Genomic DNA, 14,061 nt, shown 5'->3' on the forward strand with positions numbered 1-14,061 from the left:
TTCACAAGTTGTGATTTCTGGCATAACTTTAGTTGGTAGCGGGATGATTTTACTTTGTTGATTACAGTCCCACATTGTGGCGTGCTTCCATTTCCTTCTCACCATAATTGGTGGTGCATGAAGGTTTGTCGATCATGGCTATGGCTATGCTGATGTAAGAAAATGCCAGAAATCAGATCAGATATGATCAGTGCTAATACTGTTTTGTAGCCCATGTTGATAGCAGTGGGTGACACATAAGTCACGCCTGTATTTTTCTATCATGCTGTGTACACACAGATCAGATAGCAGTGTGTACCCCTATGGGCTGGATTAATTAACAGCCAAGGGTATAAAGGTCCAGGAAAGAAATGCAGTGTCAGAGGATTTTGTCTGTGCCTCAGTGCTGTTGGCTTGCACAGAGTGTCAGGTATCCAGCTGTTCCTGCACTGCTCCCTGTCCTGGTGTGTATCCACTGGAGCACCACTAATTCAGGTAAGAAAAATGGACATCTTTGAATTCTGTGTTTTCTGGTGATGAATTGAGGCTGCAAAGCAGGCATAGTGTGTGTTCTGTATAGGAATGCTAATGTGGAGATGTAACTGCAACCAGTGTCACGAGCATTTGGTATTTATGCCAGCTTCCTTGCATGACATCCGCTCTGGAAGTCATCTCCATCCAATGAAGGTGGATGAGAATGGAAATGGGGAAGGGGGGAATGGGCACAAGAGCTCATGTGGCATTGAAAGACAGCATAGGACTGATCCAGCAATAAAAGGGATGTAAGGAGGGAGCTAATTAGAATATGATTCTCTTGTCCCATCAGGGGAAAAAGACGCATTGTGACTGTCCGGTGGGCGGAAGTCTGAGCAGAGTGAATGGTACATGTTACTGAAAGCTAGAATGAAGGCATTGTGTGCTGTCAAAGAAGAAAGGCAATGTGACAGGGGGAGAGAGAGAGTTGGAGAAAATGTGACAGGCGGTTGGGAACAGCTTGTCTTGCGACACAGAGCTGAAAGTGTGCCTAGAAAAGGTGAGTTTTGGAAACTGCTGAGTCAAAGGGAGTGTAACATTGAGGGGAGGTCTGAGACACAAAGAATGAATGCCTGAAGGTGAGACGGCAACCTGGGGACAATAAGAAGACTGTCAGAGAAAGGGAATGTGAAAAATACTAAAATCAAACTTAAAAAAACAAATCTCAGAAACAGACATCCGACAAGAGACAAGGGAAGGCTGGAGAGCACAGAGACTGTGGAGGAAGAGAAGGTAACTAGAAGAATCTACCCTATAGCCAGTACTGTACAAGGCAGTGGAGGAACCACAGGTAGATATCAAGGGAGCATCAGACAAGTGCTAAACTTAGTGATCGATAGTTGTTCATCAAATAATGAACGTTTCCTGAATGCTGAGACTCCAATAACTGATTGTAGACAGCTGTGAACAGTGACGTAGCAATAGGGGGTGCAGAGGTAGCGACCGCATTGGGCCCCTGGGTTAGTGGGGCCCCATGGGGCCCACCCCTCAACCACAGTATTAGGTCTCTATTGGTCCTGTGCTGATAACATTCACTTCTAAATATGCTTTCAATAGTAGTGATCTTTAACACACTGTTCCCCATCCCCTTCTTGCCCCTCTGACACTGTGGTTGTCCTTGATTGGTTTTGGTGTGTCGTATCAATTGTTATCTATAGCATGCTTGGGGGGCCCCAATGCCAAACTTGCACTGGGGCCCACGGCCTCTTACCTACGCCACTGGCTGTGAATAAGAATTATACAATTTATGGCATCATTTTTAGTCAGGGATTTGTACTTTAACTGATGGTTATCAAAGTGCTTAATAACTGGTTGTATCATCTGATTATAATTCACTAACATCTTTGCCGCTCTGTATTTCTGAAATGATCGGGTCACTCTTCTGACAATACTAGCCTTGCTTTCTCCTGGTGACATTTAACACATTTCACAATATTATAAACCTGCGAGTCTTCATTCCACGCAGCATGGCGGGAGGAAGCCTGGGAGCCGTTGTAGGGAGTGGAAGTTCAACAAAAACAGCATTTTCTAGTCAAAAGGCTAAACGAAACCACCTTCTTATTCATATAGCAAACAATGCCCTGGAAGCTTTAGTCAGTGCACACACTGTGGCATTTTCAGCCAGTCATAATGCATTGCAGACTAATATGCCTGTGTGTGGAATTTAGTTGGAGGCAGAGGGGGCTGCAGATCACATATTCTCTCTATTATGGCTGAAGACTCCGGCTACAAATTGTGGAACTGAATACAGAAAAGCTTTGGTCAGCAGTACTAAGAAAGGTATTTTGGAAGAGAGACTTGCTAAGTTGTGTATTGACGTGTGTGTGTGTGTGAGTGACAGTGTGTGCGTGCGTGCGTGTGTGTGTGTTAATTTTATTATTATGATTATCCTCACATACTTTTTACTTTGTGGCATTTGTTAGCTGGTATTATATCAAATAATTCATGAAGTAGCAGTTGTTGCTGCATTTTTTAGTTTTCACTGTAATTTGCAATTACTTTATTTTTATTTTTTTGCCATGATGGGCTGTGGCATACAGTAGTGTTCCCCAACCCTGTCCTCAGGGCCCACCAACAGTGCATGTTTTGTAGAAATCCAGAGAGGTAGTTAATCAGCTCTGCTGAGACACTAATTACCTCACCTGTGAATGTTTGTGGTTTTCTGCAAAACATGCACTGTTGGTGGGCCTTGAGGACAGGGTTGGGGAACTCTGGATTCAGTATACAAACTAAATCAGATTGGTGAAAGAGATTTAATTTAAAAAAAGGATCTAATTTTAACCTTGACGTCCAACACATAAAAATATCAGTTTTGAACAATGTGGAAAGGTTTGAAAAAGCTTCTTTGGGTTTTTATATTTCTCCATACCTCCCAACTTTTACAGACACTTAAGCCACGCCCCTGCCACACCCCTGTTTACGCCCCTGTCACACCCCTAGTCCCACTTACCATAAAGATTTCATAAGAAAAATATGTTTTATAATTCAAACCCCACCGGTCCTTTCTATCCTGGGTCATTTTCCTTCATAGTAACATTTTAAAATTAGTAATATATCAATTTAAAGGATGGCAACAAAGTTTAGAGTCAATCAAACACATTTTTAGTGGAGAAATATATATATATTTACATAGAAAGAGGGACAAAGTCCTGAAAGAGGGACAAATGAGAGAGAAAGAGGGACAGGGCCGCCAAAGAGGGACTGTCCCTCCAAAAGAGGAACAGTTGGGAGCTATGTTTGTCTGTCCCCATGTGACAGGAAGTGAATTCTGTCCAGCAAGGGGGAGAGGAATAGATAACATTTTCTGGAGAGTGGGGCAGAAAGCTTTTATAGTAGCTGCCCTCATTTACTGTCCCTAGGACCACCAAGGCTCATATTAATGCCATTGAGGTCACAGGGAGAAAAGTGAAAAAACAGGGATCGCAGACAAAGGAGGAAACCCAGAAGAAAGTTCAACCACTTTCAGCACTATCCTGAACTAAATACATTCCTGAAGTTAGACTTTTTAACAGAATAATCTGCAGGGAACTATTACTGGGTTACAGACTGACCAGTGCAATTGGTGTGGTTTAAGGTCATGCAGAAGGGACAGTCACTAGTAAAGTAACACATTTAGGAAATGTAAAAATGAATACTTATGACAGGATTATTGCAGCTTGTTTTTAGCACATCATTGCAAAACTTTTTTTTTTTAACTTGGGATAAATTGGGGAAACTGGTGTGGTAACATTTCCCTTGACTTTCTGTGGTGTCTTAGGCAAGAGGAAGTTAGGGAGTCTTTCACATTAGAATACAGACAGCAATCAATGCATGAATTTTACACAATGAGGGAACATTTTAAGCCAAAGGCATGTTTTCATGTCCATGAGGCATCAAAAAAAAAATTGTTGCTTATAATTTAAAATTATGTGCACACTCTGGATAAATGTCCCCATGATCATTTCAGGTGACAGTTCATTCACAGACATGCAGCTGAAGTCCCTGCTGAGCAGCACATTTTGTCCCATGAAGATAGGAGAAGGGAAACAGTCACAACTGGCAGAGGATTTTCCAGCTCTGCGCACTGCTGAAGTGCTTGGCACAGAGAAAGCAGTATATCACTACAACAATTGTTCCAAAATGTTTAGGATTGAGCCTTTCAGACAACAATAATCCTAGGTGTGTTTGAACCTTTTGAGCTTGGGTATTTTAGACAATACCCCTTCAGAGTCCTAATCATACTTCCACATACTTCCATTGTTTCTTATAATGGTCACCACCAGGGAAATTAATAGTCTTTGGCACTTGGGGCAGGTTAAAGTGTACCTGAGGTGAAATATAAGTGAAGGTAGAGGGAAGCCTATGGATATTCCATAGGGATCCTGTGTCCTCCTTGCCCCACTCTTATCATGCAAAGACTCCATGTAAATATCTGACAAGAGTTGTCAGACATGTTCTCATGGTCATGCTCCCCTTCTTGCATGACCGTGGCCATACTGCACCTACGCCTTGTACATAAGCGGCTCTATACTGCTGCACAGTATGGTCACGCTCATACAAGAAGGGGAGCATGCCTATTGACCAGAAGAGAGGTGGTGGGGGTGAAGACACAGGAAGCCTCAGGAGGATCCAGAGGGTCCCTTCTTCATAGGTAAAGTATCAGTTTTTTCACTCATATTTTGCCTTGATTTGCTTTAAAGGGATACTGTAGGGGGGTCGGGGGAAAATGAGCTGAACTTACCCGGGGCTTCTAATGGTCTCCCACAGACATCCTGTGCCCACGCAGCCACTCACCGATGCTCCGGCCCCGCCTCCGGTTCACTTCTGGAATTTCTGACTTTAAAGTCAGAAAACCACTGCGCCTGCGTTGCCGTGTCCTCGATCCCGCTGATGTCATCAAAAGCGCACAGCGCAGGCCCAGTATGGTCTGTGTCTGTGCAGTACACTCCTGGTGACATCAGCGGGAGCGAGGACACGGCAACGCAGGCGCAGTGGTTTTCTGACTTTAAAGTCAGAAATTCCAGAAGTGAACCGGAGGCGGGGCCGGAGCATTAGGGAGTGGCTGCGCCAACACAGGATGTCTGCGGGGGACCATTAGAAGCCCCGGGTAAGTTCAGCTCATTTTCCCCTGACCCCCCTACAGTATCCCTTTAAGTACACTGGATTCTGCATCAGTAGCATCCCTCTTTAACTCCACCTTGTTGGTGGTATACTGTTATAAGATTACCGCTTTGCAGGTAGAGATGAGTTACAACTTCAATGCACAGAGCAAGATAGTCAGCACACTACCCTTTCTGGCGCCTCTCTGTTTTGCAACTAATGTCCCATGTGGTGGGAGCTTCTCCCCGTTATTACTATTTAATCAGGGTGTCCACCTCTGTTATGAATGTATAATTGTAATGCCTGTCAGTCTGTTTTGTATTGACTCTAAACAAGGAGCTGAATGTTGCTTTAAGGGAGGAGGATAAGATGCGTACATGAAATAGAGGCGCAGGGAAATTTGGGCACCCAGGAGTAGCTGATAGTAGAATATCAGTATTTTACCAATATTCTTCTATTTAACAGTGGTATTTTTCATTAGAAAAAGATCTGTAAATGTTACAGATATTTTACTACAGCAAAACCTAACCCTATTATCACACAGAACCCTCCCTCTAGAATGCCTAATCTTAACCCCCCCCCCCCCCCCTCCGTGCCTGACTTTAACCCCCCTCCACGTCTAACCTTAACCGTCCTCCCTCCATGCCTAACCTTAACAACCCCAATTCTAACCTTAAATCTCTCCCCCCCCATGCCTAACCTTAACCAGCCTCCCCTGGATGCCTAACTATAGCTGCTATACATATAGGCGCCTATGGCCAAACTTCTGACACGAACAGGTGCCCAAATTTCCTGCTACCAATGGGAGTGTGTTATGTTTTTCCTTTATCACCCTCTTTACCAATTTCTGCTCCATAGGTCTGTTCTGTCATCTTGCTCTCTTTAGTGGAAGGTTAAATTAAGTGAATGACTTGTGTTTGCAGAATATGCACCTTCACTATTTGAGTTACGCAAACCTAGTTCGCCTTCACGCTTATGAACCCCTTAGGGACCCATACACTTAAAAACTTTGGGCTCGATTCACAAAAGGGTGCTAACTCAGTTAGCATGCCTAAAAGCTTTGGGCGTGCTAACTACAGTGCTAAGCAGTTAGCAAGCCTAAAGCTTTTATTGATCGCAAAGTTTAGAGCTGCCTGCGAAACGTCGCACCGAGTGTGATGAAAACTTTGCACCGGGTGCGCCCGAAACAGCGCACTGTGCGACATTTCAGGCGAACCCGGTGCAACGTTTTCGGTGCACCTGGTGCGGCGTCTTCATTGCACCGGATGCAACGTTTTGCGCACAATAACTTTACGCGCGAGACTTTGCGAAACTAGGCATGCTTAGGGGCTAACTAAGTTAGCACTCTTTTGTGAATCAAGCCCTTTGTCTCTATGACAGCATTTTTTCACTGGGCGGAGTTATGCAACATGTTATAATGCAGGTGACTCCACCCCTTTATAAGTTGGTGAACAAGCATCCTGCTGATGCAAAACAGCCGTTACTTACTCCGTTTTTCAGCGGGAACCCACCTGCTAACACCCCACTGTTTGTTTCCAGTGTAATTAATGTGTACTTTTCAAACCAGGTGCGAAAACCAGCCAGTAAGAGGACATGGTGATGCACCGCAGATTAAATCAATCCGCCTGTCACATCAATGATGCAGTGGAACTATTTTGTCCAATGATAAAAGGGGGAAGTGGGACTATTTTGTCCCACAGAAGTGGCAAAATGCAGGAACCCCTGAGGGATTGTCATGGAACCCCAGGGGTCCTCGGAACTCAATGGCTGGTATACAGAGTGTGGTATGTCTGTCTGACTGTATACAGAGTGCTGTGTCTCTAGTGTGTAGGAGCTATGTGTATGTATAATGTATCTGTGCTTATGAGTGTGAAAATGTCTTATATCACTTCTTACAAATGACACGGTGACAGCACTGTGAGTGAAAGGCTGCTAATACTAAGATGATATCAGAGGTTACACATTGTTAAAGAAGTAAGACTTTATCTCAGAGGCTCCAGCTCCCCATAGTATTGCAAAGTCAAAAAACTTTATCTGATGTTTCACTTTAAAGAAGAAATCCATTGATACATTAACTAAAAGTTATATCTTTTGTTTACTCTTTCTTACTAAAGGCTTTAAAGATCAATATGTTCTAGCCTTGTACAGGCTTTGCATTGTCTAATAAGTTTAAATAACCTTGGTATAACTCCCAGCTGTGTCAGCTATGAGAAGCAATGGCCACAATTCACTAAGATCATGCTAGTGATAATACCACTAGTGAAAACTTACCACCACACATCCATGGGTATTTTAAGTGTTAATTTACTAAGGAAGCTTGCCTAATTAACATTTGGTTGCAGGTTTTCACAGTCAGAGTGTTATGTCATCACCCCAGTCCTTAAAGGGGAACTGAAGAGAGAGGTATATGGAGGCTGTCCTGTTTATTTCCTTTTAATCAATACCAGTTGCCTGGCAGCCCTGCTGGTCTATTTCTCTGCAGTAGTATCTGATTAAAACCAGAAACAAGCATGCAGCTAGTCTTGTCAGATCAGACTTATAAGTCTGAACCACTGAAACACCTGATCTGCTGCATGCTTGTTCAGGGGCGATGGCTAATAGTATTAGAGGCAGAGGATCAGCAGGGCTGCCAGGCAACTGGTATTGTCTAAAAGGAAATAAACATGACAGCCTCCATATACCTCTCTCTTCAGTTCCCCTTTAAAGGACAACTATTGCAAAAAAATATAAAATTTAATATACATACATATAAAATGCAGATTTCTTCCAGAATAAAATGCACTATAAATTACCTTTTCCTTTGTCACCGTCACTTAGCAAAAAATCTGATATATCTGACCAATTTTGGGCCAGTCCATCTCCTCATGGGGGGTTCAAAGGTGCTTCTTTATTTACAAAAGCACTGCTGCCTCCTTTTTCAGGAAGATTACAGACAGTCTGTAGGATGATGCTGTGTATGGCAGCCAGACAGTAAAGTGAGTGAGTGAGTGAGTGAGTGTGTGTGTGTGTCTGTGTATACATACGCTTGATGTCTCTCTATTCATCCCTCTCTGCATGCCTGCTCTTTATTTCTAGTAACACTACACTTAATGACAGCTGAGGCCAGGTTATACCTCCTCAAACAGTTTAGAGCTGTTGTTCCTTGCATTCATCTCTGTGGATTAACATCCTATGCTTAAATTTAGGATTTAATCCTTAATGTACAGTGGTTTGCAAAAGTATTTGGTCCCCTTGATGTTTTCCACATTTTGTCATATTACTGCCACAAACATGAATCAATTTTATTGGAATTTCACGTGAAAGACCAATACAAAGTGGTGTACACGCGAGAAGTGGAACGAAAATCATACATGATTCCAAACATTAAAAAAAAAAATAACTGCAAAGTGGGGTGTGCGTAATTATTCAGCCCCCTGAGTCAATACTTTGTAGAACCACCTTTTGCTGCAATTACAGCTGCCAGTCTTTTAGGGTATGTCTCTACCATCTTTGCACATCTAGAGACTGAAATCCTTGCCCATTCTTCTTTGCAAAACAACTTCAGCTCAGTCAGATTAGATGAACAGCGTTTGTGAACAGCAGTTTTCAGATCTTGCCAAAGATTCTCGATTGGATTTAGATCTAGACTTTGACTGGGACATTCTAACACATGGATATGTTTTGTTTTAAACCATTCCATTGTTGCCCTGGCTTTATGTTTAGGGTCGTTGTCCTGCCTAAAGGTGAACCTTTTGCTTCAGTCTCAAGTCTTTTGCAGACTCCAAGAGGTTTTCTTCCAAGATTGCCTTGTATTTGGCTCCATCCATCTTCCCATCAATTCTGACCAGCAGGGAGTCCCTGCCCCCCCCCCCCCCCCCCTACCCCAGAGCATGATGCTGCCACCACCATATTTGACGGTGGGGATGGTGTGTTCAGAGTGATGTGCAGTGTTAGTTTTCCGCCACACATAGCATTTTGCATTTTGACCAAAAAGTTCCATTTTGGTCTCAACTGACCAGAGCACCTTCTTCCACATGTTTGCTGTGTCCCCCACATGGCTTGTGGCAAACTGCAAACGGGACTTCTTATGCTTTTCTGTTAACAATGGCTTTCTTTTTGCCACTCTTCCATAAAGGCCAACTTTGTGCAGTGCATGACTAATAGTTATCCTATGAACAGATTCCCCCACCTGAGCTGTAGATCTCTGCAGCTCATCCAGTCACCATGGGCCTCTTGACTGCATTTCTGATCAACACTCTCCTTGTTCGGCCTGTGAGTTTAGGTGGACGGCTTTGTCTTGGTAGGTTTACAGTTGTGCCATACTCCTTCCATTTCTGAATAATCGCTTGAACAGTGCTCCGTGGGATGTTCAGGGCTTTGTAAATCTTTTTTGTAGCCTAAGCCTGCTTTAAATTTTTCAATAACTTTATCCCTGACCTGTCTGTTGTGTTATTTGGACTTCATGGTGTTGTTGCTCCCAATATTCTCTTAGACAATCTCTGAGGCCATCACAGAACAGCTGTATTTGTACTGACATTAGATTACACACAGGTGCACTCTATTTAGTCATTAGCACTCATCAGGCAATGTCTATGGGCAACTGACTGCACTCAGACCAAAGGGGGCTGAATAATTACGCACACCCCACTTTGCAGTTATTTATTTGTAAAAAATGTTTGGAATCATGTATGATTTCCGTTCCACTTCTCAAGTGTACACCACTTTGTATTGGTCTTTCACGTGAAATTCCAATAAAATTGATTCATGTTTGTGGCAGTAATATGACAAAATGTGGAAAACTTCAAGGGGCCGAATACTTTTGCAATCCACTGTATATATTTATTTCCTTAAGCTAAGGATTTGATCCTTAACTTAAGTATTGACTCCTTAACCTCCTTGCCTGTTATCCCGAACTCAGTTCGGGGTAACCTGCGCAGGAGGATTTCTCAGGCCCCGCTGGGCCGATTTGCATAATTTTTTTTTCCTACACGCAGCTAGCACTTTGCTAGCTGCATGTAGTACGCGATCGCCACCGTTCACCGCCGATTCGCTGCTACCCGCCGCGCCGAGCCGCCCCTCCCCCCCCCCGCCCCAGACCCCTGCGCAGCCTGGCCAATCAGTGCCAGGCAGCGCTAAGGGGCGGATCGGGATTCCCTCTGACGTCACGACGTCCATGACGTTGGTGACGTCATCCCGCCCAGTCGCCATGGCGACCGGGGAAGCCCTGCAGGAAATCCCGTTCTCAACGGGATTTCCTGCATACTCTGATCGCCGAAGGCGATCGGAGTGGGTGGGGGGATGCCGCCGCTCAGCGGCTATCATGTAGCGAGCCCTGGGCTCGCTACATGATTTAAAAAAAAAAAAAAGTGCGGCGCTGCCTCCTTGCCGGATTTTTTAGACCGGCAAGGAGGTTAACTTAAAGAGGAACTCCAGTGAAAATAATGTAATAAAAAGTGCTTAATTTTTACAATAATTATGTATAAATGATTTAGTCAGTGTTTGCCCATTGTAAAATCTTTTAAATTCCTGATTTACATTCTGACATTTATTACATGGTGACATTTTTACTGTTGGCAGGTAATGTAGCTGCTGCATGCTTTTTTAGCAGTTGGAAACAGCTGTAAACTGCTATCTCCCACAATGCAGCAAGGTTCACAGACAGGAAACTGCCAAGAGTACGTACTCAGAGTTTCTTGTGGGAGGGGTTTCACCACAATATCAGCCATACAGCGCCCCCTGATGGTCTGTTTGTGAAAAGGAATAGATTTCTCATGTAAAAGGAGGTATCAGCTACTGATTGGGATAAAGTTCAATTCTTGGTAGGAGTTTCTCTTTAAAGAGGCACTTAAGTGGAAAAAAAAACGAGTTCTACTCACCTGGGGCTTTCCTCAGCCCCCTGCAGCTGATCGGTGCCCTCGACGTGTCTCTCCGATCCTCCTGGTCCCGGTGGCGACCACTTCCGGTTTCGCCGTCAGGACCCAACAGGCTGGGAACGCGAGTGATTCTTCGCGTTCCAAGCAACAATAGCTTCAGGGCCAACTGCAGAAGAACCAGGAGGCAGAGGAAGATGGTAAGGGAGCGAAAAACCTGGAGGGGGATGGAGGAAGCCCCAGGTATGTATATTCTCCCCTCTTGTCTCAGGTACACTTTAAAGACAAGAGATTAATTTAGTGCACCTGGTAAGCTTAAGATTTGCACCTGAATAAGCTGGTGGTAACTGGTGAAATGGGTCATGTATTACTAAACTTTATTGTATTTATACTTATTGTGTCATTATTTAGAAGGTAAGATGACTTTCACTTGTCACCACCCTTGGAAAACATATTTTCCTTTTTCACCTATTGTGTTGTCTGTAGAGCTATCTTCGAAGAATTTGAATACAGAAGTCTAACTGCCAGGGAATAAACTAGAGAGGTGATTGGACAGACTGCTTGGGGAACATTATAAACTTTGACAGGCTACCATTTTAAAATATATATGATAAAATTATAAAAAGCTACAGTTTTTTAAACCCCAATTAAATGAAATCCCATGGAGGTCCTCTTTAAGATAAAAAAGAGACATTGTATTCAATTGGTTAACTTCCTAGCATGTGAAGAGCTCACAGACAGAGAGGGATTAAGCTACACTGAGGCCCTAGGTGTGGTATCTTGCTTGCCGTCTGACCTTTTTGCTGAGGGTAGGTGCATCAGAGGAGGTGGCAGTTAGGACCCTTGGCACCCAACAATCTCTAGGCGTCTGCCTATGTACCTTGTGGGTGATCCTGGTCTGTTCACAGGGCAGTGCAAACAATTGCAGAGCGAAAGCTAAAGGGACCCCAGCTAAACTTGCATAAGGGCAACAGATATACTGTACATAACACCTCTAATAACACAGAGATTGGTAAATACCTATATCCATAGATATGAAGGGAACTCAAGACCCATGACAAAGCCATCATCATTCTTGGGTTTCCACACTATTGGTAGATGCAGCTCTGGGGCTCATATTCATATATATAGATTTGTGGACCAAGAACCTCTGTGTAGTTAGAGGTGTCCTGCATATCTGCTGATTTCATATGAGTTAGAGCTGAAGTCCATTTAACCTAGGTTCTTTTTTTAAAGGGAACCTGAAGTAAGAGGAATACAGAGGATGTCATCTTCTTTCTCTAATAAACAATACCAGTTGCCTGACTTATTTTATGATACTCTCTCTAATACTTTAAAGTGACTGGCATGCAGATCACATCACAAACAACTAAAGCCAAAAGCTCAGCATGACAGCCAGGCAACTATCATCGTTATATATGGTATATATATGGTAATAAAATGTTCCTCTTATTTCAGGTTCCTTTCAAGAACTTGTTTATGTGTATATGCATACAAACACAATGGATACAATAGATGCTTTGCTATTCATATCAGGTATTGTGTGGTCCTTTAACCTATTTACATACCTATATTTTTCTCTCCACACAGCTGATCCACAATGAACTGGGCTGGACTATACGGCATTCTGAGTGGTGTAAACCGCTACTCTACTGGGATAGGGCGTATATGGCTCTCAGTGGTATTTATCTTCCGTATAATGGTCCTGGTGGTGGCTGCAGAGAGTGTATGGGGTGATGAGAAGTCTGCATTTACCTGCAACACACAACAGCCTGGATGTAACAGTGTTTGTTATGACCACTTCTTCCCCATCTCTCACATTCGACTATGGGCCCTCCAGCTTATTATCGTGTCCACACCCGCTCTTCTTGTGGCCATGCATGTGGCTCATCTGCAGCACCAAGAAAAGAAACTTTTAAAACTGTCTGGTCATGATGACCCTAAAGAGTTGGCAGAAGTGAAGAAACAAAAAATTAGAATTTCTGGTACCTTGTGGTGGACATACACCCTAAGTGTCATCTTCAGAATCATCTTTGAAGCAGCCTTTATGTACATCTTTTACGTGATCTACCCTGGTTATGCCATGATACGTCTTGTCAAATGCGATGCTTACCCTTGCCCCAACACAGTGGACTGTTTTGTGTCTCGTCCCACGGAGAAAACCATCTTTACTGTGTTCATGCTTTCTACCTCTGGAATTTGCATCTTCCTCAACGTGGCTGAAGTTTTCTTCCTCATTGGCAAAGCTTGTTCCCATAAAAGTCATAGACGTGATGACTCATTTCGAGGTTCGGAGCATCGGCAGAATGAAATGAACACATTACTAACAGTAGATAGTCTCAAAAGGTCACCAGGGGGACAAGAAAAACAACACTGTTCCACATCCTAGAACCAAAACATTGACTTGACAGCTAACGTATTGGACTGTGGTGTTGCCAAATAACTGACTGAAGAGGAAACTGTTAGTTACGAGCTTAGCTGGTGCAAGACAAAGTATAAAATGAACATTATGGTCAAGCTCATGTTATTTAAATGGCAATATTTGCACTAGATGTGGGGTGATATGTTTTAACTGCAAAGATAACGTGGGCAGTGCTTATGATTTCCTTATTACCAGACACCAGCTTCCTGGCCTTTCTATGTTGTCCAAAGTGCTCACCTGTTGTCAGCGAATCACCCCACACAGGTGTCTCCTGCAGTATTTTTCAGTAACATTGGGGACAAGGAAATGTCTCTTTTTTGCAGGGAGGGGAAGTATTAGAGGGAGGGATTATGGGTGCATTTGTACTGTTATAATGTTTTAATATTTACATGATTCAAAATTTCACATTAAATTTTTGAAATCTTAAAAAAATTGAATTACAATCTTTCATCGACTGGTGCTGGTGAGATGTGATTTGCCCTTTCCAAGCACCTGTTCTACATTCAACAGGTTAAAGCAGCGCATTGGCGAAGGATGAAGGATATTCCTGGAAAGCTACAAATCATGGAGCTTCCTAGCAAAACTTTGATTAAGGCACCCTAATGTTCACTCATGTTCCCTGTGGTGACCTCTACAGAAAGGGAACCCACCTTCCAGGAATCATATAACAAGTGTGGCCCCTCTCCTCTCATAAAACCA

The 14,061-nt window shown here is 43.3% G+C and overlaps 1 protein-coding gene across 1 annotated transcript; it reads left to right on the forward strand.

Moving 5' to 3' along the window:
* The first annotated feature begins 357 nt into the window (after nt 1–357).
* LOC137527110 (gap junction beta-1 protein-like) lies at nt 358–13,794 on the forward strand. The gene is made up of 2 exons (XM_068247510.1): nt 358–474; nt 12,531–13,794. The coding sequence occupies exon 2, from the start codon at nt 12,541–12,543 to the stop codon at nt 13,327–13,329; it is 789 nt and encodes a 262-aa protein (XP_068103611.1). The 5' UTR covers nt 358–474; nt 12,531–12,540; the 3' UTR covers nt 13,330–13,794.
* Nucleotides 13,795–14,061: the final 267 nt, after the last annotated feature.

The sequence above is a fragment of the Hyperolius riggenbachi genome, chromosome 8, assembly GCF_040937935.1.
Source record: "Hyperolius riggenbachi isolate aHypRig1 chromosome 8, aHypRig1.pri, whole genome shotgun sequence".
Taxonomy (NCBI): domain Eukaryota; kingdom Metazoa; phylum Chordata; class Amphibia; order Anura; family Hyperoliidae; genus Hyperolius; species Hyperolius riggenbachi.